The 27,482-nt window shown below is 32.4% G+C and overlaps 2 protein-coding genes across 6 annotated transcripts in view; both read left to right on the top strand.

Annotated features, from left to right (window-relative positions):
• LOC117342519 overlaps positions 1-13,286 on the top strand; it is a 36,458-nt gene extending 23,172 nt beyond the window's left edge. For all 5 annotated transcript variants that reach the window (XR_004535875.1, XR_004535874.1, XM_033904698.1 and 2 more), the window contains 3 exons: positions 1,735-1,858; positions 11,930-12,003; positions 12,381-13,286. Coding sequence is in view for 3 of the 5 variants with exons in the window: in XM_033904698.1 (XP_033760589.1) it covers positions 1,735-1,858; positions 11,930-12,003; positions 12,381-12,475 (293 nt within the window). In the remaining 2 variants the exon portion in view is untranslated. The remainder of the gene's footprint in view (positions 1-1,734; positions 1,859-11,929; positions 12,004-12,380) is intronic.
• Positions 13,287-25,059: 11,773 nt separating this feature from the next.
• LOC117342545 (dynein heavy chain-like) lies at positions 25,060-27,050 on the top strand. Its single transcript, XM_033904726.1, has 3 exons — positions 25,060-25,133; positions 25,724-26,318; positions 26,460-27,050. The coding sequence occupies exons 1-3, from the start codon at positions 25,060-25,062 to the stop codon at positions 27,048-27,050; spliced, it is 1,260 nt and encodes a 419-aa protein (XP_033760617.1).
• Positions 27,051-27,482: the final 432 nt, after the last annotated feature.

Here is a 27,482-nt window from a genome sequence, read left to right as displayed (position 1 = left end):
ACAATGAAAAACGTGAGCCCACTAGTGGGTGTTTACAAAGGTCACAAAGTAAAAGACAAAGACTTCTTCAGCTCTTGCGATTTTTCAATGGTACAATAAGAAGGTACACATGAAACCTCTTGCTCGTATTGTGGCAAACTTGGTATAAAGTACACTTGACTTGTAGCATTTGACATCAAAAGTTCACGTATTATAGTTTCAAAAGTCGTTATGAACTGTTAAACTTTTCTTTCTAAACACCTGTATATCTGTGAGCCATCACAAGTCGTTATGAACTGTCAAACTGTTCTTTCTAAACACCTGTATATCTGTGAGCCATCACAAGTCGTTATGAACTGTCAAACTATTCTTTCTAAACACCTGTATATCTGTGAGCCATCAAAAGTCCTTATAAACTGTCAAACTTTTCTTTCTAAACACCTGTATATCTGTGAGCCATCACAAGTCGTTATAAACTGTCAAACTTTTCTTTCTAGGTCTGTATATCTGTGAGCCATCACAAGTCCTTATGAACTGTCAAACTTTTCTTTCTAAACACCTGTATATCTGTGAGCCATCCCTGATGAACTGTCAAACTTTTCTTTCTAAACACCTGTATATCTGTGAGCCATCACAAGTCGTTATAACTGTATGTTTAAACACTGTATATTGTGACCATCCTATGAACTGTCAAACTGTTCTTCTAGGTCTGTATATCTGTGAGCCATCACAAGTCGTTATGAAACTGTCAAACTTTTCTTTCTAAACACCTGTATATCTGTGAGCCATCCCTGATGAACTGTCAAACTGTTCTTTCTAGGCCTGTATATCTGTGAGCCATCACAAGTCGTTATAAACTGTCAAACTTTTCTTTCTAAACACCTGTATATCTGTAAGCCATCACAAGTCCTTATAAACTGTCAAACTTTTCTTTCTAAACACCTGTATATCTGTAAGCCATCACAAGTCCTTATAAACTGTCAAACTTTTCTTTCTAAACACCTGTATATCTGTGAGCCATCCCTTATGAACTGTCAACTTTTCTTTCTAGGCCTGTATATCTGTGAGCCATCCCTGATGAACTGTCAAACTTTTCGTTCAAGGCCTGTATATCTGTGAGCCATCACAAGTCCTTATGAACTGTCAAACTTTTCTTTCTAAACACCTGTATATCTGTGAGCCACCAAAAGTCGTTATAAACTGTCAAACTTTTCTTTCTAAACACCTGTATATCTGTGAGCCACCAAAAGTCGTTATAAACTGTCAAACTTTTCTTTCTAGGCCTGTATATCTGTGAGCCACCACAAGTCATTATAAACTGTCAAACTTTTCTTTCTAGGCCTGTATCTTTGTTAACCGTTTTAGTCCGTTTATGTCCAAAGTTGTACCTCAATTTATATATATATGGTTGTTTACGTGACTGTTAAAATTTGATGGCTAACCCAGTTTGACAAGCTGTCAAATTATTTCCGAATTTTGATTTAGTTCTAGGGCTATTCTGGTTATAAAACTGGCAAACGGGATACTAACAAGGTAATCAACATAATGAGTTAATAACTCGCAAAAACATCTGAAAAGGAAACCAGGTGAATAGAATAGAATCGGCTCCTAGACCTATATACCGAACATTTAACGATTTAAAGAGTCCATCCATATCATTTTCGTTTGTTTATGATAACATTGACTCATTACATATCAACATTTGCCCTGGAAATTTTTATAAGTATTTATAATAAAATCTTTTTTATCCACCAGCTCTCGTGCCTTGTAACAATGCGTCACTTCCTGGATATTGTTACGAGGGATGGCACTGCTGTGATAATGGTTGGTGCTGCTCCGATGATTTCATATGTGGTGACAACCGATGTATCTACCTCAAGTAAGTACCACAATGTATCTACCTAAAGTAAGTACCACAATGTATCTACCTAAAGTAAGTACCACAATGTATCTACCTAAAGTACCACAATATATCTACCTAAAGTAAGTACCACAATATATCTACCTAAAGTAAGTACCACAATGTATCTACCTAAAGCAACAACCACAATATATCTACCTAAAGTAAGTACCACAATGTATCTACCTAAAGTAAGTACCACAATATATCTACCTAAAACCAACCACAATGTATCTACCTAAAGTAAGTACCACAATGTATCTACCTAAAGTACCACAATGTATCTACCTAAAGTAAGTACCACAATGTATCTACCTAAAGTACCACAATGTATCTACCTAAAGTAAGTACCACAATGTATCTACCTAAAGTAAGTACCACAATGTATCTACCTAAAGTAAGTACCACAATATACCTACCTAAAGTAGGTACCACAATGTATCTACCTAAAGTAAGTACCACAATATACCTACCTAAAGTAGGTACCACAATGTATCTACCTAAAGTAAGTACCACAATGTATCTACCTAAAGTAAGTACCACAATGTATCTACCTAAAGTACCACAATGTATCTACCTAAAGTAAGTACCACAATGTATCTACCTAAAGTAAGTACCACAATGTATCTACCTAAAGTACCACAATGTATCTACCTAAAGTACCACAATGTATCTACCTAAAGTAAGTACCACAATGTATCTACCTAAAGTACAACAATGTATCTACCTAAAGTAAGTACCACAATGTATCTACCTAAAGTACCACAATATATCTACCTAAAGTAAGTACCACAATGTATCTACCTAAAGTACCACAATGTATCTACCTAAAGTAAGTACAACAATGTATCTACCTAAAGTACCACAATGTATCTACCTAAAGTAAGTACCACAATGTATCTACCTAAAGTAAGTACCACAATGTATCTACCTAAAGTACCACAATGTATCTACCTAAAGTAAGTACCACAATGTATCTACCTAAAGTAAGTACCACAATGTATCTACCTAAAGTACCACAATGTATCTACCTAAAGTAAGTACCACAATGTATCTACCTAAAGTAAGTACCACAATGTATCTACCTAAAGTACCACAATGTATCTACCTAAAGTAAGTACCACAATGTATCTACCTAAAGTAAGTACCACAATGTATCTACCTAAAGTACAACAATGTATCTACCTAAAGTAAGTACCACAATGTATCTACCTAAAGTACCACAATATATCTACCTAAAGTAAGTACCACAATGTATCTACCTAAAGTACCACAATGTATTTACCTAAAGTAAGTACAACAATGTATCTACCTAAAGTACCACAATGTATCTACCTAAAGTAAGTACCACAATGTATCTACCTAAAGTAAGTACCACAATGTATCTACCTAAAGTACCACAATGTATCTACCTAAAGTAAGTACCACAATGTATCTACCTAAAGTAAGTACCACAATGTATCTACCTAAAGTACCACAATGTATCTACCTAAAGTAAGTACCACAATGTATCTACCTAAAGTAAGTACAACAATGTATCTACCTAAAGTACCACAATGTATCTACCTAAAGTACCACAATGTATCTACCTAAAGTAAGTACCACAATGTATCTACCTAAAGTAAGTACCACAATGTATCTACCTAAAGTACCACAATGTATCTACCTAAAGTAAGTACCACAATGTATCTACCTAAAGTAAGTACAACAATGTATCTACCTAAAGTACCACAATGTATCTACCTAAAGTAAGTACCTCTGCCTAAAGTAAGTACCGCATATATCATTATACTTACCTGGTGTCTGTATGTTTTATATTATCATACTTACCTGGTGTCGGTATCTTTTATATTATTATACTTACCTGGTGTCTGTATGTTTTATATTATTATACTTACCTGGTGTCGGTATGATTTATATTATTATACTTACCTGGTGTCTGTATGTTTTATATTATCAAACTTACCTGGTGTCTGTATGTTATATATTATCATACTTACCTGGTGTCTGTATGTTTTACATTATCATACTTACCTGGTGTCTGTATGTTTTATATTATCAAACTTACCTGGTGTCTGTATGTTTTATATTATTATACTTACCTGGTGTCTGTATGTTTTATATTATTATACTTACCTGGTGTCTGTATGTTTTATATTATTATACTTACCTGGTGTCTGTATGTTTTATATTATTATACTTACCTGGTGTCTGTATGTTTATATTATTATACTTACCTGGTGTCTGTATGTTTTATATTATTATACTTACCTGGTGTCTGTATGTTTTATATTATTATACTTACCTGGTGTCTGTATGTTTTATATTATTATACTTACCTGGTGTCTGTATGTTTTATATTATTATACTTACCTGGTGTCTGTATGTTTTATATTATTATACTTACCTGGTGTCTGTATGTTTTATATTATTATACTTACCTGGTGTCTGTATGTTTTATATTATTATACTTACCTGGTGTCTGTATGTTTTATATTATTATACTTACCTGGTGTCTGTATGTTTATATTATTATACTTACCTGGTGTCTGTATGTTTTATATTATTATACTTACCTGGTGTCTGTATGTTTTATATTATTATACTTACCTGGTGTCTGTATGTTTTATATTATTATACTACCTGGTGTCTGTATGTTTTATATTATTATACTACCTGGTGTCTGTATGTTTTATATTATTATACTTACCTGGTGTCTGTATGTTTTATATTATTATACTTACCTGGTGTCTGTATGTTTTATATTATTATACTTAACCTGGTGTCTGTATGTTTTATATTATTATACTTACCTGGTGTCTGTATGTTATATATTATTATACTTACCTGGTGTCTGTATGTTTTATATTATTATACTTACCTGGTGTCTGTATGTTTTATATTATTATACTTACCTGGTGTCTGTATGTTTTATATTATTATACTTACCTGGTGTCTGTATGTTTTATATTATAATACTTACCTGGTGTCTGTATGTTTATATTATATACTTACCTGGTGTCTGTATGTTTTATATTATTATACTTACCTGGTGTCTGTATGTTTTATATTATTATACTTACCTGGTGTCTGTATGTTTTATATTATTATACTTACCTGGTGTCTGTATGTTTATATTATTATACTTACCTGGTGTCTGTATGTTTTATATTATTATACTTACCTGGTGTCTGTATGTTTTATATTATCATACTTACCTGGTGTCTGTATGTTTTATATTATTATACTTACCTGGTGTCTGTATGTTTTATATTATTATACTTACCTGGTGTCTGTATGTTATATATTATTATACTTACCTGGTGTCTGTATGTTTTATATTATTATACTTACCTGGTGTCTGTATGTTATATATTATTATACTTACCTGGTGTCTGTATGTTATATATTATTATACTTACCTGGTGTCTGTATGTTATATATTATTATACTTACCTGGTGTCTGTATGTTTATATTATTATACTTACCTGGTGTCTGTATGTTTTATATTATTATACTTACCTGGTGTCTGTATGTTTTATATTATTATACTTACCTGGTGTCTGTATGTTTATATTATTATACTTACCTGGTGTCTGTATGTTTATATTATTATACTTACCTGGTGTCTGTATGTTTATATTATTATACTTACCTGGTGTCTGTATGTTTTATATTATTATACTTACCTGGTGTCTGTATGTTTATATTATTATACTTACCTGGTGTCTGTATGTTTTATATTATTATACTTACCTGGTGTCTGTATGTTTTATATTATAATACTTACCTGGTGTCTGTATGTTTTATATTATTATACTTACCTGGTGTCTGTATGTTTTATATTATCATACTTACCTGGTGTCTGTATGTTTTATATTATTATACTTACCTGGTGTCTGTATGTTTATATTATTATACTTACCTGGTGTCTGTATGTTTTATATTATTATACTTACCTGGTGTCTGTATGTTTTATATTATTATACTTACCTGGTGTCTGTATGTTTATATTATTATACTTACCTGGTGTCTGTATGTTTTATATTATTATACTTACCTGGTGTCTGTATGTTTTATATTATTATACTTACCTGGTGTCTGTATGTTATATATTATCATACTTACCTGGTGTCTGTATGTTTTATATTATTATACTTACCTGGTGTCTGTATGTTTTATATTATTATACTTACCTGGTGTCTGTATGTTTTATATTATCATACTTACCTGGTGTCTGTATGTTATATATTATTATACTTACCTGGTGTCTGTATGTTTGATATTATTATACTTACCTGGTGTCGGTATGTTTTATATTATTATACTTACCTGGTGTCTGTATGTTTTATATTATTATACTTACCTGGTGTCTGTATGTTTTATATTATTATACTTACCTGGTGTCTGTATGTTTTATATTATTATACTTACCTGGTGTCTGTATGTTTTATATTATTATACTTACCTGTGTCTGTATGTTTTATATTATTATACTTACCTGGTGTCTGTATGTTTATATTATTATACTTACCTGGTGTCTGTATGTTTTATATTATTATACTTACCTGGTGTCTGTATGTTTGATATTATTATACTTACCTGGTGTCTGTATGTTTTATCTTATTATACTTACCTGGTGTCTGTATGTTTATATTATTATACTTACCTGGTGTCTGTATGTTTATATTATTATACTTACCTGGTGTCTGTATGTTTTATATTATCATACTTACCTGGTGTCTGTATGTTTTATATTATTATACTTACCTGGTGTCTGTATGTTTTATATTATTATACTTACCTGGTGTCTGTATGTTTTATATTATTATACTTACCTGGTGTCTGTATGTTTATATTATTATACTTACCTGGTGTCTGTATGTTTTATATTATTATACTTACCTGGTGTCTGTATGTTTTATATTATCATACTTACCTGGTGTCTGTATGTTTTATATTATTATACTTACCTGGTGTCTGTATGTTTATATTATTATACTTACCTGGTGTCTGTATGTTTTATATTATTCATACTTACCTGGTGTCTGTATGTTTTATATTATTATACTTACCTGGTGTCTGTATGTTTTATATTATTATACTTACCTGGTGTCTGTATGTTTTATATTATTATACTTACCTGGTGTCTGTATGTTTTATATTATTATACTTACCTGGTGTCTGTATGTTTTATATTATTATACTTACCTGGTGTCTGTATGTTTTATATTATTATACTTACCTGGTGTCTGTATGTTTTATATTATTATACTTACCTGGTGTCTGTATGTTTTATATTATTATACTTACCTGGTGTCTGTATGTTTATATTATTATACTTACCTGGTGTCTGTATGTTTTATATTATTATACTTACCTGGTGTCTGTATGTTTTATATTATTATACTTACCTGGTGTCTGTATGTTTTATATTATTATACTTACCTGGTGTCTGTATGTTATATATTATTATACTTACCTGGTGTCTGTATGTTTTATATTATTATACTTACCTGGTGTCTGTATGTTATATATTATTATACTTACCTGGTGTCTGTATGTTATATATTATTATACTTACCTGGTGTCTGTATGTTTTATATTATTATACTTACCTGGTGTCTGTATGTTTTATATTATTATACTTACCTGGTGTCTGTATGTTTATATTATCATACTTACCTGGTGTCTGTATGTTTATATTATTATACTTACCTGGTGTCTGTATGTTTTATATTATTATACTTACCTGGTGTCTGTATGTTTTATATTATTATACTTACCTGGTGTCTGTATGTTTTATATTATTATACTTACCTGGTGTCTGTATGTTTTATATTATCATACTTACCTGGTGTCTGTATGTTTTATATTATTATACTTACCTGGTGTCTGTATGTTATATATTATTATACTTACCTGGTGTCTGTATGTTTTATATTATTATACTTACCTGGTGTCTGTATGTTTTATATTATTATACTTACCTGGTGTCTGTATGTTTTATATTATTATACTTACCTGGTGTCTGTATGTTTTATATTATAATACTTACCTGGTGTCTGTATGTTTTATATTATTATACTTACCTGGTGTCTGTATGTTTTATATTATTATACTTACCTGGTGTCTGTATGTTTATATTATTATACTTACCTGGTGTCTGTATGTTTTATATTATTATACTTACCTGGTGTCTGTATGTTTTATATTATTATACTTACCTGGTGTCTGTATGTTTTATATTATTATACTTACCTGGTGTCTGTATGTTATATATTATCATACTTACCTGGTGTCTGTATGTTATATATTATTATACTTACCTGGTGTCTGTATGTTTTATATTATTATACTTACCTGGTGTCTGTATGTTTTATATTATTATACTTACCTGGTGTCTGTATGTTTTATATTATTATACTTACCTGGTGTCTGTATGTTTTATATTATTATACTTACCTGGTGTCTGTATGTTTTATATTATTATACGTATCTGTATGTATTTATCTTTTTGTATTTACTAGGGGTCTATGTTTTATACTATTATACCTACCAGGGGTCTGTATGTATTTAACATTTTGTATTTTTAGGGGTCTGTATGTATAAATTGATCATTTTGTATTTTTAGGGGTCTGTATGTATTGATCATTTTGTATTTTAAGGGGTCTGTATATATTATCATTTTGTATTTTTAGGGGTCTGTATGTATAAATTGATCATTTTGTATTTTTAGGGGTCTGTATGTATTGATCATTTTGTATTTTAAGGGGTCTGTATATATTATCATTTTGTATTTATAGGGGTCTGTATGTATTTATCATTTTGTATTTGAGGGGTCTGTATGTATTGATCATTTTGTATTTTAAGGGGTCTGTATATATTATCATTTTGTATTTTAGGGGTCTGTATGTATTTATCATTTTGTATTTTTAGGGGTCTGTATGTATTTATCATTTTGTATTTTTAGGGGTCTGTATGTATCTATCATTTTGTATTTTTAGGGGTCTGTATGTATCTGTCATTTTGTATTTTGGGGGTCTGTATGTATCTATCATTTTGATTTTTAGGGGTATGTATGTATCTATCATTTTGATTTTTAGGGGTCTGTATGTATCTATCATTTTGTATTTTAGGGGTCTGTATGTATTGATCATTTTGTATTTTTAGGGATCTGTATGTATTGATCATTTTGTATTTTAAAGTGTACCCTGAACGAAAAACGATAATCAAATATGTTATTTTTTGTAACCACCAAAGAAGAATGTCACAAACCGCAACAAAATCGGTTGGCCGAGTGCCGAGATATCGCACATCGAAGTACGCGATTTGCACCTGTCGGTCGACTGCTAATCAGCGTATCGGTCAGTCACGCTGATTTGGAACTCTTCAGTCTATGACGTCACAGGTTGAAGGAGTGACTGTTATGGTGGCCAGTAGCATAGAGGACAGTGTGAACAGTTGCAGCACAAACATGTCTAAATACGATCTGGACATGAGATTTGAGGTTGTTGAATTTAGCGAATATTGCCGACAAGAAGTCGGAATCCAACAATATAAGTTGAGTTTTAAAAAAAAGAGTGAAATTGACTCTGAAAATGACCGCTTGGTTAACACAAACTGGTGTAATAATTGGTCAATCACCAATATATGTATATTAGTTATGTGTTTACCATTTCTTACTCATTACCAAAGAAAGGAACACAGCATTAACATTTTAAAATAAAATAATGTGCCATTTCATTCGCAAATTAATATTCAAATAAACTAGAGACCTATATACAATACAACAGTTCTGGATACTCTGGTTTGTGAGAAAAGGCGAACACACGTACAGTGAATTCATGCGTTATATTCTATACGAAATCCTCTTCCAGTCATGAAGGACACTTAATTTAGAAAGTAATATATTATAATCATCATGATCTACAATAGACTAAATCTCTCTCCTGTATGAATATCAGTGTTGAGTCTACAACAAACTTCTACATATACAGATTTTATCCCTTATTTTACATGCCATGGTCTCAGGGATTAAGGACGATTAAATGCTTGAGAAAGATATAATTTATATACGATCGTTGTCACTGAAATTATATAAAGTGATTCGCAACAATTATAATATAATTGATACTTTCTGTACAGGTATAAAGCATAGGTACTTATTAAAACCATCATTTTAGCTCCGTTTTTTATGATAAAAAACATACAATTTATTTCATCGTGACTAATCATAATGAATACTAAAACTTATAAACTCGCAATGATTATCGTGTATAATTTTTTTTCAAATTTTATGTATTTTTTGCTATTTTTTTTTAATTGTGTCATTATTATGAAGTGATCGAGATCCTTGTGGTTTTGCTTTCCATTCGTGTCGCAAGTCATATCTTCACTTAAAAAGGGACTTTTAAAAGATGTATAAACATGTTCGGAGAATTACGAATTCTCAAGTTTGAATGGGTTAGTATACCGCTAAACAATTACCAGGTGTGAAATTACGGTCCACAAGCTCGTCACACCTGTCACTGCACCACAGGTGTCCGTGATTTCTGGTGTTCTAATCGGCACACGCCGATAATTGCCTGTGAGTTCACGCGTTTGGTTTCTGTGCACTTCAAAAAAGTTCCGAAGACATGCTTTTACAGGTTGTACATAAATTGAGCTTGATTTTTTTTTAAGAATTGCGTTTATACTATAGGGAATATATTTTCAAGTTGTTGAAATCAAACACATTATTTTTGGAATTCAGTGAGTTTCGTTTTCCTTACAAACGAAAAAAATCGTATCTCAAAGGTTTGTCTATAGAATAATTAACCTAAGTTACCTCATTCATATATATACCCATGATGTTGAAAATTTACTCTATGAATCTTGTCTGGGAGTTACTGATCTTTCATGGACACGTTTTGTCAATTGCGGACAATTACCCCAAAATCACAAATAACGGTATCATTGCTGTTTTGGCTAATAAAAAATTCCAAATGATTAGCATTTATTTCACATCTTGTATGAATTGTATTTTAAACTTGTATTACTAGAAGTATTATAACCGAAATCAATACTGGTACATTTGTATGTAACAAACCGGTCATGCCCTCATAATAAAGGCTATATGATGTAAGTCGTTATAAACGGCCCGTTATTCTAATGTCATACATGTTACAACGACCCGTTAATTTTTTTTTTTTAAATATACATGTTATATACGACCTGTTATAATAGAAAATAAATAAGATGATACACGTTGTATTTGGCACGTTATAATAGAATTAGTAAGATGTTACATGTTGTATATGGCTCGTTATGAGAGAAAATTAGTGAGATGCTACATGTTATATATGGCCCGTTTAAAAAGAAAATTATCTGTCCCTGGTTTCGGTAGCACTTGTTATTAACTAATTCACAAATATAACTCAGAGAGTTTATTTAGCACTTTCATTTTTGTTGTCTTATCCGCATTAATTACAGACACGTGTTCACGCTTGTTTCTATATATTTCCTATATCGCAGCTCCGATCGTGTTCAACCTGTGACGTCACAGGTCAGAGGGCATTCGGCTTTGGGCTTCAGGTGTGTTTTCGAGAAAAATCGCAATTACTCGGTAATGGGTCGGCCGATTTTGATGCGGTTTTCTGCATTCTTGTTTATTAATCAATACCAATAACACATTTAAATATAATTTTTCGTTCAGGGTACACATTAAGGGGTCTGTATGTATTGATTATTTTGTATTTTTAGGGGTCTGTATGTATTGATTATTTTGTATTTCTAGGGGTCTGTATGTATTTATCATTTTGTATTTTTAGTGGTCTGTATGTATTGATCATTTTGTATTTTTAGGGGTCTGTATGTATCTATCATTTTGTATTTTTAGGGGTCTGTATGTATCTATCATTTTGTATTTTTAGGGGTCTGTATGTATTGATCATTTTGTATTTGAAGGGGTCTGTATGTATCTATCATTTTGTATTTTTAGGGGTCTGTAAGTATTGATTATTTTGTATTTTAAGGGGTCTGTATGTATTTATCATTTTGTATTTTAGGGGTCTGTATGTACCTATCGGGATCGCTGTGATATCGATATGTATTGGATTATTTGTCTTTTTGCATCAAATGCGTAAGTTTTTATTTACACATACATTTAGTGCCTCTTTTAAACAGTCAGTAATTTAAATCTGGATTATTTTTTTTACTGAAGTACAGTATCCATGCATGATCCTCATATCCTATTTACGTTTCACCTGTTCCTTAGTATTTCGTTGTTTCTTTGTACAAACTTTGTACTGTAATACATTTGAGTAAATCTACCTGAATATTCATGTCTTTCCAGATGTATCTTGTTGTGAATTTTCATCTAACATAATTAGAATCGTTTCTTATCCATTGCTGAGAAGGCATTAATAGAAAGAAATCAGCAGGATTTTGCTCTAACGTTCGCAAGGCAGTAAAACTATTTCATTAAGTGATTTTTTTAATTTTTTTTTCATATTATAGGTAAAAAGAAGAAGTTTGATCTGACAAATAGGCTGACCAATTCATCAAAGGAAAAGTTACGAGATCCCGAGGTCCTATTGAATGAGCATTTTTAACGGAGCTTATTACTGAACTTATTAGATCACAAGTGGTCACGTGACACCATACTAACTTTTCCTAAAGAAGGCCCCACAGCCTTGTCTTTGAGACTTTGACGTTGTGACGTAATGTCGTAATATAACGTCACTGATCGATATTGACATACGCACTTACGGTTTGGTCAAATGTATCCGAGTAACATCTTATATTGTATAATATGTAACTGGCCTAGATTATGTAAATGGGTGGTCATCTTACAAGCCAGGTAAGCTTCACCTTATGGTATATAATATACTCAGGTATAGCTTTATGTTAGTAATGGAATGATCCGCTATGTTACATGGACTAGAAGATGGTTAGAAATTATGTATCTGTTGATCACAGAGAAATATTAAAAGCGTGATAACATTGTCCTGTGTAATGCTTATAAGATAAGTGATAAAAAATATCTAAAACTCATTTTTATTTCATATGAGATGTTAGTAACCTCGCTTCGAGAGTTTGATCTTTGCTCGCCACGGCTCAAAAAAGTAATTTTTAATGCTATATGGAATAATGAAAAACACAATGAGATAAAAACGAAACTGTAGTTACAGTGGAATTATATTAGTTATATCATTCAGAATATACTTCTGTTATACATGTGTGTAAACAACCTGAATTCCTTCTGGCCTAATATAACATAATATTACACCTGTTAAAAGATATGAAACATTTAATTAATGGCGGAAAGGGGATACTTGTATATGCTTTACCAATGTAAGGTTGTTATGGTGTTATAGTGTGACAATATTTTGTGTTTTTGTTGAATAAATGATAATCAACTGACTTGTGTTTTAAGAAATATCCGTTGTACAACTGTTCACCTGACGAAGCATAGAATATATGGATTAAAAATGTCTGTCGCTTCAGTCAATTTTCCCAGGGTTGTCGTTAAACGACTTAGACGTACATAATTCTAAATTATGGAACAGTGGTAGACAACTAATTTTAAATTGCAGATGATTTATGCACGACCGTGAACTGTTTAACTAGTTCATGGTAATTTTAAGAAATCTTTTATGTATGGCCATCATCACTCAACCTTTTTCTACACAAAATGCTCTACATATGCAAATCTACGCTGATGTATCATAGTCAGATTCGTTCAAGGCACCTCCCACTAGTAAAATCCTCAGGTGTCAGCGGACCCTACACATGACGTAACCAACGACGGGGATATGCTCAGTTTAACATAGTTGTGAAATCTTAGTAATCGTAATCCAGACATAGAACAAATCAATGCAATAACGACTGATCATTTCTTTATTGCGTAATATTATTATACATTGACTCCGTTTTGAGTTTGTAAAGAATATTGAAATTCAGTTTTTCATAATTCATTTCATTTCAACAAATTTTATTGACAGATGGAAAAGTCAATTGGATTGAATAACAGGCTAAAGCCTATATAAATTATCTCCATAGGTCGAACAAGTTTAACAAATCAATATTCATTATATGATAATTATGATATGTGATATGAAATTTTATAAACATATACACAAATGATAACAATAACTATATAAGGGGAGGTAACTCATTTGAATGAAATTATAACAAGATAACACAAGAATTTAGAACACAACCAACACATCCACTCACACAAAGTACAATAGCTACAAACATAGTTAATGTTTAGTATATACATGTAGTTGAAATTAATTAGTAGTAAGTATAATTAACCGTGCACATACAAATTATTTAATTTAACTACCGTTGAGTGGCTAGACCTATTTCATAATTCTCAGACATACTACATATGTAAGTATACAACATGAGGTCAGTATACGTTACATATATATGGAAGATAACAATGACGTGAGGGCTATGATAATTAACTAATGATGTATATCCAATAGATTTTCGTTTATTTTTTTCTGGAATGTTTCTTATATTTGACAAAACTTTAACATTTCATATGATAAAAGGTCCAAACAATTTAAGGTCTGGGATAAGTAGATTAGAAATTCATAGAATATTTTTGTCTAATTTGTCACGTGTTCACATTTAAACAGGTAATACTATGCATCGTCAATTGCGTTAAGACACTGACTAGAAGTTCTGATCGTTTGTGCATTTTAATCCATCTTTCCAGTTTATTTTTGTGTTCTAGTCCATCTTCAAGTTTCTTTGGGTATTTCAATTCATCTGCCATGTTTCTTTGGGTATTTCAATTCATCTGCCATGTTTCTTTGGGTATTTTAATTCATCTGCCATGTTTCTTTGTGTATTTCAATTCATCTGCCATGTTTCTTTGTGTATTTCAATTCATCCGCCATGTTTCTTTGTGTATTTCAATTCATCTGCCATGTTTCTTTGGGTATTTTAATTCATCTGCCATGTTTCTGTGTGTATTTCAATTCATCTGCCATGTTTCTTTGTGTATTTCAATTCATCTGCAATGTTTCTTTGTGTATTTCAATTCATCTGCCATGTTTCTTTGTGTATTTTAATTCATCTGCCATGTTTCTTTGTGTATTTCAATTCATCTGCCATGTTTCTTTGTGTATTTCAATTCATCTGCCATGTTTCTTTGTGTATTTCAATTCATCTGCCATGTTTCTTTGTGTATTTCAATTCATCTGCCATGTTTCTTTGTGTATTTTAATTCATCTGCCAAGTTTCTTTGGGTATTTTAATTCATCTGCCATGTTTCTTTGTGTATTTTAATTCATCTGCTATGTTTCTTTGGGTAAATGCATACTTGACGTTGTTAACTTAACAATATTCTGTCTTTAGGCTCACAAGGTAGTTTTCAAGTTCAAAATGTGATTTAAAACATATTATAGGGATGTCCTTTTGAGGAGCCCTCTTTATCGTTAAACCATTTTGTAATGGCCTTGTAATCTTTGTTTTACAACATGTTTCATGTAATCACTATTACATGTACATGTTTTATTATACTCTGACAAAATTGACGTCGTTTCTGTGTATATATTGTGGGCATCATTTAACCATGTGAACCTTATGGTTCCATTTTTTTAAATTACACATTAGGCTATGCATATTGCTGGGCAGATTATAACTTGGAATAGATTTTAACAAGGAAATAATTGCAGATTGTAAATATATGTTTTCAATAGCATTGCTGAGAAAAGAGCAAGCGGTTATCATCACAAATACAACCAGTGTAGTTGACAACATTGAATTATACATGCCTAGTATACCCACTTATCTTCTTTATTACCCTGTACAGTAATATATCAAGGACCTGCTCTGGTGAAAAGTCAAACTTTTTAAATGTTATACCTCATTTTAAAGGGGAAAATACACAGATGTGAAAAATAAAAATCATATGTCGGTGTACTCGTTTTTGAGCTATTGTTCATCACAAATTAGAATGTGACATTATATGTGATTTTACGTGAAATCTGTTGTTTTGATCATACACGACAAATCAAAGCAATATCTTGAAAGTGTATTATCAGATATGCATGAATATTTTTGGAATTGACAAAACTAGCATATTCCTTATAATCAAGAAGTTAAATTGATCTAGCTCATTATTTTTTAATCAGAATAGCAAGTAATCCTTAACCCCTTAATTTTTAAATAAAAAATACCCAGTTTTTCACCATTTTTGCTAGGTCTAACGCTTAATATAGAAAGTTCTGCTAACAAACTTTTAAAGATAATTTGCAGATCAAATGGGTAAAGTTTCTTTCTTTCTAAAACTGATACAAACATATTGGGTCAGTGTGCTTACATTTTTGCCCACAGCAAATGTTTGTTTTTCAGTTTTTTTTTCAGGTTATTATTTTTTAGTGTTCCGGTTACACTGAAATGTGAAACTCAAATGCACAACCTGAGTAATTTCCCACTTTGTTGTTTACTATTTTCATGTTATTGATCATTGCAAAAAAAAAATACAGCAAACATGATTTTGGAAACATTTAATATTGCCAACGAAATGATGGTTTTAGTGAAAACAGTTTAAAAGTTCAAAAATGTAAAATTTGAGCCTTGTACAAAATGTAAGAAACAGTAACTTTCAAAATGTCCGCCAAATGTACATTTTTATGATTTTTTTAAAACAAATCTCACTTATATAAGAAGTCTGAAATTTTGACACATTATTCAGATACAGTCTTTCTATAAAATTGCCATTTTACGCATGTTACTCATAACAATTTTGTTTTTATTTAAGTTCGAAACGAGACATAAACGTGACTGAAGCCTCAGAAGAGCAGATCCTTAAAGGATACTTTACTAGAGCATGTTTTTACTCCCCAGTCTATTGGTCTAAACACTGGGGTCGATTACATTACATGTATGAAATTAAATGAGATACATGAATTATGAAAACAATTTTTATTTGAAAAAAAAAATGCAGGTAAGTGACGGCCTACTCTCATATCAGTTGTTATCGACCGATTAAGCTGTTTTGTGCTTTCCTTCCTACTCGCTAAGTTTAATCTCTCACATAAATGATATACGACACATTTTGAAATGGTGTCGCCAACTTTTCACGGGAATGCTATAAACTAACATTGATTACAGTGTCTATAATTAGTCGGCTCAAAGGATCTAACTTAAAGCCACGGATATGATCTAAATGAAATCAGGGAAATTCTGCAGAGTTAATATATCATTTTATATATTGTTGAGTCATATTTTAGACAGTATGTTGATATGGGTTCAATTTCGTTATATTTACTGAAACTGTAACGCAAGAATAGTTTGACTTTATCTGGCCACCCTAAACTGCTGTAGGAAGAATGTGCCTATATATTCCGTTGTATCATTTCAAACAAAATTAATTTATCAGCATGGCTAGGATAGTTAAATTGTTGGCTTAAATTAAAGGCAAATTACGAATGCGTTTCATTCACAAATTAACACGATACCAACTACGTTGAATCATTATGTACAGTGTATTAAATAGGTGACTCTTGTGTAAGTGAGCCTACGTCACTAAATGCCCGCCTATAGCTGTACCTGAATGATTGACGGTATTCAAGTCTATACAAATATAGCATTGTGTATATTTTCAATGGTCTTGTCGCTAGTTATTGCCCCTACTGTATTACATAGAAATAAAGCTACTTGCCGAACGTTTATGTGATTTGGACTCAAGCGTTTATGCAATGTTGTTTAAGAGTAATAAACCAGTCAAGTTGCAGTGGATGTCTGTTTGTTTTTGAAGGTTTTGGCATCCCATCCTGATACATGATATCAGAAGTGTTCGACATTCACGGTGAGATATCGGATGAAAAAAGATAGTAAATATCTATTTATTTACGGATCGTCTAGCCATATCTGTCTATATTAGCGCCTTTTTTTAGGAAGAAGTAGATCAGACGGAAGAAAGTACTGAACGGAACAGAGAAAAAAGTGTTATAAGGTATTATTGATGAAGTTCATATTACTGTGTAGCTCTCTAATTTATAATATTGAGGGTCGCAGTGTTGTACCTAATCCTTGGTGTTTTTATGATATACCACATTAACAACCAATTTTCTATAATCAAATACATTTATAACTCTAACCCGAACCCTAACCAACCTAAAGACAGTCAATGGCACCATGGTATTTTGTGTTGTGGACATTGATACATTAGTCCCTATACATTTGTACATCTATCAGTCGACAGAAATGTACCCATGTTAAACTTCCACTCAGAAGAGTTCCGATAGCATTAAAAACACAACTAAAGACAGAGCTGAAGTGTCGTGAATAGGTTGACGTCATCAAACGCCTTGATAGGTGGATGTCGATCCTTGTGGTGGTAAAGAAAACAAGTGATAAATTGATTATAGTATTAACCCAAAACCCTTAAATCAGGCACTTAAAACGGAAAAACCTCATATTGGCCACATATTTACTTAAACAGACCTCATCTTTGATCTGGAGAAAGAAGGGAAGATATAAAATATGCCAAGTCAAAGTGCCGTGAAAAGGTGTTCAAAGACTAATAGGGTTTGTCAAAATGTCTGAGGAAAATGAATGATCTGATGATGTGAGCCAATCAGAATATTACAAGGACGCGGAATATAAGTGAACATATACATATGAATAAGCGTTTCAGAAGATAAAGGACGCTGACATTACTGCTCCTATTTTGAGGTTTTTTATCCTACACTGAGCGCAACGGTTCAGTGTGGTGCATCGCAAACAGGTCTTAGTGCTGTGTTATTGCAAGAGAATCAACCGATCATATACCATCATATCAAAAAAACATCTGAATATGATGTGGACATATTCTACAAACCAGGAAAATTATGTACATTGCAAATACGTCATATGTGCCTATGAAAAGCAAGTCACGTCCAGAAAGGAACAGTGTCTAGAAGAAGTGTTTAGTGTGCAGGTGGCACTGACCCTTTTATAGCAATACTCGATTGGAGAACACTCCCACAGGAATGATGACAAGCCCACCACAGAGGCTTATGATACGACGGACGAACACACTATCAAACTTTTCAGAAATACCCCTCAAATCTGCTATTGCAGACAGGGAAGTCATCAAAAGAGATATATACATTTATTTGAAAAAGAAAGAAACAAGAGAGAAACTACAATGTCGATCAACGTATTCTGTAATCCCTACATCTAGGGGACCAGGTAAGGCTTCTAAAAAGCCTTTGAAAGGTGAGGTTATTAAAAAAAACAAGTTGGAACCGGAATAACTTAAGGCCACAAGGGAACCATCTATACTTCCGGATCACGATATATTTGCCGAACCATCCATTTCTGACTCAAAGGAAGAAAACTCTATGATTATTAGTTATGTACCAGAAATACGACTAGAACCACCTAAACCATCCAACCACCACAACGAAGGTGTCACCTCATATGATTACCTCTAGGAGTGGACGGATATCAATACCACCGTCAAAACCTGATCTTTAAAATCATTTCTTAGAATTTCTGTGAAAAAAGTATATGTTATATGGAATCAAGCGTCTATGTCCATTTGTATTGCGGTGATCAGAACTGCGATAGCAAACAAAAGGATTGTCGCTTTCATAATCCCCTTATAACTGAGTACACTAGTGGAACGAGAAATTAGCGCAGCATTGATACAAATTGGTTCAATATGAATAACATCTAACATTAAGGCAGTCTATCTGGAAACGCAAATAGATAACGATAGCCACACCTACGGATATAATTGAAATTGAAATATCTTATATTCCCAACACACAAAGTCAGAATAGAAAAATAAATGTATAATAACAAAACGCGAGGACAGCACTGAAACTAGAACATCTTGTATACCAATACTCACAATTAGAATTGACCGTAAAATATCATATATAAATATAATGAAAAGACAGAATTGAAATTGAAATAGCTGGCAATCCCGAAATGCATCTACAGAACTGGACAACAAATCTCACAAGCTAAAAAGTCGACGTAAGAATTGAAAATAGAAAATCTTATAATTCCAATACTCAAAATAGAACTGAAAATTATAAAATAGTATTATCATAGAACCAAAACACAAAGGCAGAAATAAAAATACCAATAGATGAAGGATGCCAGAGCCACAAAACACAAACAGAAATAAAACTACCTGAACATTAAGTATGTCAGAGACAAAACACACAAACAGAAATAAAACTACATGTAAATTAAGTATGTCAGAGCCATAACACACAAACAGAAATAAAACTACATGAACATTAAGTATGTCAGAGCCACAACACACAAACAACAATAAAACTACCTGTAAATTAAGTATGTCAGAGCCACAACACACAAACAAAATAAAACTACCTGAACATTAAGTATGTCAGAGCCACAACACACAAACAACAATAAAACTATCTGTAAATTAAGTATGTCAGAGCCACAACACACAAACAGAAGTTAAACTACAAGTAAATTAAGCATGTCAGAGCCACAACACACAAACAGATACAAAACTACCTCTAAATCAAGTATGTCAGAGCCACAACACACAAAGACGGAAAATAATTATATCACAGCTCAAACACTCACAGATGAAACTGAACACGAAATGTATCATAACTTCAATATTACTGGACAAAATTGAAATAAAGCAATTATATCATTACCATAAAACGAAAAGACAGAATTGAAAATGGAATGACAGGTCTTAAAACCCCCAAACACAAAGGCAGAATTGAAATTAAGATATCTTGCAACCACTATACGCAAGACAAAGCTGAATATAAAATATATCTAAACCCCAGAACAGAAACACAGAATTAAAAAGATATCTTACGAGCACAACGCACAAAGCAAGAATCTTATATCCTAAACTTTATGACGCTAACACTCAAAGAAAAAAAAAGAAAAATAGTGCCAAGACGTGTTTTGTATAACGCCCTAACAACAGTTATGGTCCTTTATGGACGGCTAACACTAACGGACAGACTCGGAAATAAAAAAAAATTGCGTCAGCACACATAAAAATGGACTTTGGCTAAAATTTATCATGGCGGCAACACTCACGAAAAGAACCGGAGCTAACAATATAGCATTGCATTAAAGGACCAAACTGGAGCTATAGTAACTCCTAGACTCAAAACTCAAGATAGGTATTTCCACCATCTCATTTATCTATCAAGAAATATCACAATTAAGCGTTGAAATGCTATGTATGGTATTTATGATATATTTGAACGCTAGAGGTTTGCAAGCTCTGGCGTTCAAATAGATCATAGATACCATCCAAAAACAGTTCAACGCTTATACTTACATTTCCCTTACTTTTTAAAATGTTTTTCGTTAAAAGATCATGTCAAAATTTATAATTCCGCCTTATCGAAGGTCATCAATTTTTTTCGTCAATAGATTGAACAACTGGAACATGGTCGTTTGCTTATTGGCAAACAAAATCGTACATAAAAAAAATTCATAACACTTCAATTTTGTTTAATATTTTATCATCAATATAATGCGCACATGGCATATTTTCACAGTAATTAACGTAGAAAAAAATATTCCTCGTTGAAATTTATTTTCAACAATGTTTTGATTTCTACTTTGGATATGTTGTAGTTCAGGTCTGTGTTTTATAAATACGGCGAGAATTGTGTCACCTGATGCATGGCATTTAAACGTACATCAACGACACAACTCTCAAAGAGACTATATAGTGACATGCCAAGCAAATGTATATATATTACCGTAACACCAGGAACCAAAAGCTGCAATTCACCTTTGTACTTTCAGATACCTATTAGAAGATATGTTGACAGCTTATATCAATTTTTCATGCATTGGTTTAACGGAAACGAATTTCCTTTATACTGCATGAAATAGAAACAGTGCAGCATTTGCTTGTTAATATTAATATATTTATATTTAAAAGGAAACCTATTCTTCAAGCTGTCAAAACGCAGAAGGTAATCTCAAAATACAAATAAGCAATTATGAAGTTGTAGGATTAGTAGCTAGATCGAATATAAATTGGTTGCACTTAACAGTTGATCTGTTGACATTGTAATTAAATATTGAGTAATTTATGAAATATAAAAACATGTACATCTATAATACATTTGTATAAAAAAACATCCAATTGATTTACTCAATATAGACTTTTTGACATAATTTTGATACTAAAAACGTATTATTTACCTAATTAACATTTCTGGAACAAGATTCATTGTTTAAAGGCCTAATTTGTATTTCGAATTAACATGTTTGTTGATATATCAAACACAATCTCAAAAAATATGTTAATCTGAAATGATTATTTTTTTCAAGAATGCATCATTTGTATGTTTTTAGGTTTACGATGTAAGATTGTTAACCTATATATCCTATAAACGACAATCAGACACAATCTAAATTAATCCTGTAACAAATAAGTGCCGTTCGGAAGAGGTTGCTTCCTGTAGTTAATTATGTTACTCTGAACAACGTAACATGTGACATTCGGAAGGGTTGTTGCTTTAGCAGTTACTCTAAACAACTTAACATGTGACATTCGGAAGTGTTGTTGCTTTAGCAGTAACTCTAAACAACTTAACATGTGACATTCGGAAATGTTTGTTGCTTTAGTAGTTACTCTAAACAACTTAACATGTGACATTCGGAAGGGTTGTTGCTTTAGTAGTTACTCTTAACAACTTAACATGTGACATTCGGAAGGTTTTATTGCTTTAGTAGTTACTCTAAACAACTTAACATGTGACATTCGGAGGGGTTTGATGCTTTAGTAGTTACTCTAAACAACTTAACATGTGACATTCGGAAGGTTTTATTGCTTTAGTAGTTATTCTAAACAACTTAACATGTGGCATTAGGAGGGGTTTGTTGCTATAGTAGTTACTCTAAACAACTTAACATGTGACATTCGGAAGGGTTGTTGCTTTAGTAGTTACTCTAAACAACCAACTTAACATATGACATTCGGAAGGGTTGTTGCTTTAGTAGTTACTCTAAACAACCAACTTAACATATGTCATTCGGAAGGGTTGTTGCTTTAGTAGTTACTCTAAACAACTTAACATGTGACATTCGGAAGGGTTGTTGCTTTATTAGTTACTCTAAACAACTTAACATGTGACATTCTGGAAGCGTTGTTGCTTTAATAGTTACTCTAAACAACTTAACATGTGACATTCGGAAGGGTTCGCTGCTTTAGTAGTTACGCTAAACAACTTAAAATGTGACATTCTGGAAGGGTTGTTGCTTTATTAGTTACTCTAAACAACTTAACATGTGACATTCGGAAGGGTTGTTGCTTTATTAGTTACTCTAAACAACTTAACATGTGACATTCTGGAAGCGTTGTTGCTTTAATAGTTACTCTAAACAACTTAACATGTGACATTCGGAAGGGTTCGCTGCTTTAGTAGTTACGCTAAACAACTTAAAATGTGACATTCTGGAAGGGTTGTTGCTTTAGTAGTTATTCTAAACAACTTAACATGTGACATTAGGAGGGGTTTGTTGCTTTAGTAGTTACTCTAAACAACTTAACATGTGACATTCGGAAGGGTTGTTGCTTTAGTAGTTACTCTAAACAACCAACTTAACATATGACATTCGGAAGGGTTGTTGCTTTAGTAGTTACTCTAAACAACTTAACATGTGACATTCGGAAGGGTTGTTGCTTTAGTAGTCACTCTAAACAACTTAACATGTGACATTCGGAAGGGTTGTTGCTTTAGTAGTTACTCTAAACAACTTAACATGTGACATTCGGAAGGGTTGGTGCTTTAGTAGTTACTCTAAACAACTTAACATGTGACATTCTGGAAGGGTTGTTGCTTTAGTAGTTACTCTAAACAACTTAACATGTGACATTCGGAAGGGTTTGCTGCTTTAGTAGTTACTCTAAACAACTTAACATGTGACATTCGGAAGGGTTTGTTGCTTTAATAATTACTCTAAACAACTTAACATGTGACATTCGGAAGGGTTTGTTGCTTTAATAGTTACTCTAAACAACTTAACATGTGACATTCGGAAGGGTTTGCTGCTTTAGTAGTTACTCTAAACAACTTAACATGTGACATTCGGAAGGGTTTGTTGCTTTAATAATTACTCTAAACAACTTAACATGTGACATTCGGAAGGGTTTGTTGCTTTAGTAGTTACTCTAAACAACTTAACATGTGACATTCTGGAAGGGTTGTTGCTTTAGTAGTTACTCTAAACAACTTAACATGTGACATTCGGAAGGGTTGTTGCTTTAGTAGTTACTCTAAACAACTTAACATGTGACATTCGGAAGGGTTGTTGCTTTAGTAGTTACTCTAAACAACTTAACATGTGACATTCGGAAGGGTTGTTGCTTTAGTTGTTACTCTTAACAACTTAACATGTGCTATTATCTATGTAATTATCGTCGTTTTAAGTCATACATGTACGGTATATGGTAGGTTGCGCTCCAAATACACATGTATCATACGAGGTTTCCATGTGTACGATCAAAGTGGAATATTAACAGACAATAAAACTTACAAAGTGATCATGGCGCCCAACATTCAATAATTGAATGATTTTGATTGGGTCTATGTTAGACTGATATTTTCTCTATTTCTTATTTTTTCCTCTTTCTGTGTTTTGTTTTTATCATTTGAAAGCAACTGGAAACTACATGTGCCATCTGGGTAAAACTCCACCGAGAATGCTCTGATAAATCGTAACTCGAGTTCATTCTAGTTTATCAAACAGATCTAGTAATGTTCCGAAATAGCGGAAAACAATATAAATCCAAGATGGTGTGGATTTTGCTTTCCCGGTCAGTCTCAAAATTGAGCAGGGATAAAAGGGAACCAGAGAAACCTACACATCGAATTTTAGAAATTATATAACCATCCTACTTCCAACAATCAGACAAACAGACAGCAAGGCGGAAATCATGACAATTATCAGATAGAAGACACTCTGAACAAAGATAACAATTTCTTTACTACTTATGACTTTTAATTGTTCCTAAACTTACAAGTAAATGGCGAATGATGGCCAAAAACTTCAACCACGTGACAGCTAAAGAGTTGGAGGAAACTGGGAACAGGATATTCCTCCAGACTCAAAAGCTGATACTATAATGTGATGTAAAATGATATAGACTTTCCAAAAAAGCAGAGCAATCTGTTGTCTACCAGAAAAGTACCGCCAGCACCTCTGCATGTCGTGGTCGAAGTCTCGACGAATTGGAGAACGTGCCTGCAATACAAAACATAATGGCCCAAAGCAGAAAAGGTGTGAAAATGGGGAGGGAGGGTGGGGATATGCCTTTCCAAATATGCCTACCGGATATACTGTGCAAAGGGGATAACTCCAAGATTGTTGGAGGTAACTTGGCACACTGCACATAGTCGTATAATTCATGTGCATACTAGAAAAAGAATTTTTTAAATGCATATCAAATTAGCCCTACAATTAATAAGCCGGTCTTCATGTGACAAATTAAATTATATTTTAGAAATAATTTTTAGTATCAACAAAAGAGTTTAATAATCATATAGTATAAAGGAATTATCATTATCCTATGGGGATCTTCAGCCTAGCGCAAGTTTAAAACATTGCCACCTGGTAACAACAGATACTGATGGTAATTGATTCCTCCTCTTTATTACCATTGATGATATGTAACACCCTCTCAAATATTTCACTTTCTCTGTAGTTAAACTACCCAATCCAGGGATACTTGTAATGTATCTGATGTGTTGTAATGTATTTGACAAATTATAACACAGTTAATATATTTCTCTATTATATCATAAAAAAAATGATTACAATAAGTTTGGCCATCCTTAAGGTTAAACAGAAAATGGTTTCCTCACATACAGAATCAGTGTGTTCCATTATGAGTACCGCGTGTTCCATTATGAGAACAACGTGTTCCATAATGAGTACAGCGTGTTCCATTATAAATACAGCGTGTTCTATTATGAGAACAGCGTGTTCCATTATAAATACAGCGTGTTCCATTGTGAGAACAGCGTGTTCCATTATGAGAACATCGTGTTTCATTATGAGAACAACGTGTTCCATTATGAGTACAGCGTGTTCCATTATGAGTACAGCATGTTCCATTATGAGTACAGCGTGTTCCATTATAAATACAACATGTTATATTATGAGAACAGCGTGTTCCATTATGAGAACAGCGTGTTCTATTATGAGTACAGCATGTTCCATTATGAGTACAGCGTGTTCCATTATAAATACAACATGTTATATTATGAGAACAGCGTGTTCCATTATGAGTACAGCGTGTTCCATTATAAATACATCGTGTTTCATTATGAGAACATCGTGTTCCATTATGAGAACAGCGTGTTCCATTATGATAACAATGTGTTCTATTATGAGTACAGCGTGTTCCATTATGATAACAGCGTGTTCCATTATGAATACAACGTGTTCCATTATGAGAACAGCGTGTGTCATTATGATAACATCGTGTTCCATTATGATAGCAACGTGTTCTATTATAAGTACAGCATGTTCCATTATAAATACAGCATATTCCATAATGAGAACAGCGTGTTCCATTATGAGTACAGTGTGTTCAATTATTAGAACAGCGTGTTCCATTATGAGTACAGCGTGTTTCATTATGAATACAGCGTGTTCCATTATAAGTACAGCGTGTTCCATTATGAGAACAGCGTGTTCCATTATAAATACAGCGTGGTCCATTATGAGAACAGCGTGTTCCATTATGAGAACATCGTGTTCCATTATGAGAACAGCGTGTTCCATTATGAGAACAACGTGTTCCATAATGAATACAGCGTGTTCCATTATAAATGCAGCGTGTTCTATTATGAGAACAGCGTGTTCCATTATACATACAGCGTGTTCCATTATGAGAACAGCGTGTTCCATTATAAATACAGCGTGTTCCATTATGAGTACAGCGTGTTTCATTATGAATACAGCGTGTTCCATTATGATAACAGCGTGTTCCATTATGAGAACAGCGTGTTCCATTATGATAACAACGTGTTCTATTATAAGTACAGCATGTTCCATTATAAATACAGCATGTTCCATAATGAGAACAGCGTGTTCCATTATGAGTACAGTGTGTTCAATTATGAGTACAGCGTGTTCTATTATAGGAAGGTGTTGTTTCAGGAAACCATTGGTGTAAGATACATGTTGTAGAAATAACTTCCATACCTGTTAATGTATTTGGTGGAGAAAAAACAGTAGGATGGAGTATCTTTATTTATAAAGCTGAATTATGTTGAATGTCCTGTAAATAAATAACAAAGTTATAATATCAAGGAAAAGCAAACAAATATGTCAAACATATATTGAGTCATAGAAGTCAACTACATAAAGTTTATAATCTTACTTACCACCAGGCTAAAGTAATAATATGAACTGGTAATGGCATCGTATGTATCATACGATTTTATGTGGAATTTGCTCATAATGAAAATAATGTTGGAAGTATAAAACATAATTGTGTGAAAATGTTATATAGTAACATAAAACAATATGATTCTAAAAATCTAAATATTTTCAATTTAGCAACCTTTGTGTCTTCAATATTTTAATTTATGTCTTAATACTTACATTTTCGGTGTGTGT

The sequence above is a fragment of the Pecten maximus genome, chromosome 14, assembly GCF_902652985.1.
Source record: "Pecten maximus chromosome 14, xPecMax1.1, whole genome shotgun sequence".
In the NCBI taxonomy this organism is placed as follows: domain Eukaryota; kingdom Metazoa; phylum Mollusca; class Bivalvia; order Pectinida; family Pectinidae; genus Pecten; species Pecten maximus.
This window is presented reverse-complemented; position numbering and strand designations above follow the sequence as displayed.

What these genes read in the sequence shown, in the direction of transcription:
- LOC117342545 (XM_033904726.1), top strand. Translation starts at nt 25,060, where the DNA reads ATGTCGTGGTCGAAGTCTCGACGAATTGGAGAACGTGCCTGCAATACA. An exon ending in AATGGCCCAAAGCAGAAAAG is followed by an intron (nt 25,134 to 25,723) that starts GTGTGAAAATGG and finishes CCTCACATACAG; the next exon opens with AATCAGTGTGTTCCATTATG. An exon ending in TGTTCCATTATGAGAACAGC is followed by an intron (nt 26,319 to 26,459) that starts GTGTGTCATTAT and finishes TTCAATTATTAG; the next exon opens with AACAGCGTGTTCCATTATGA.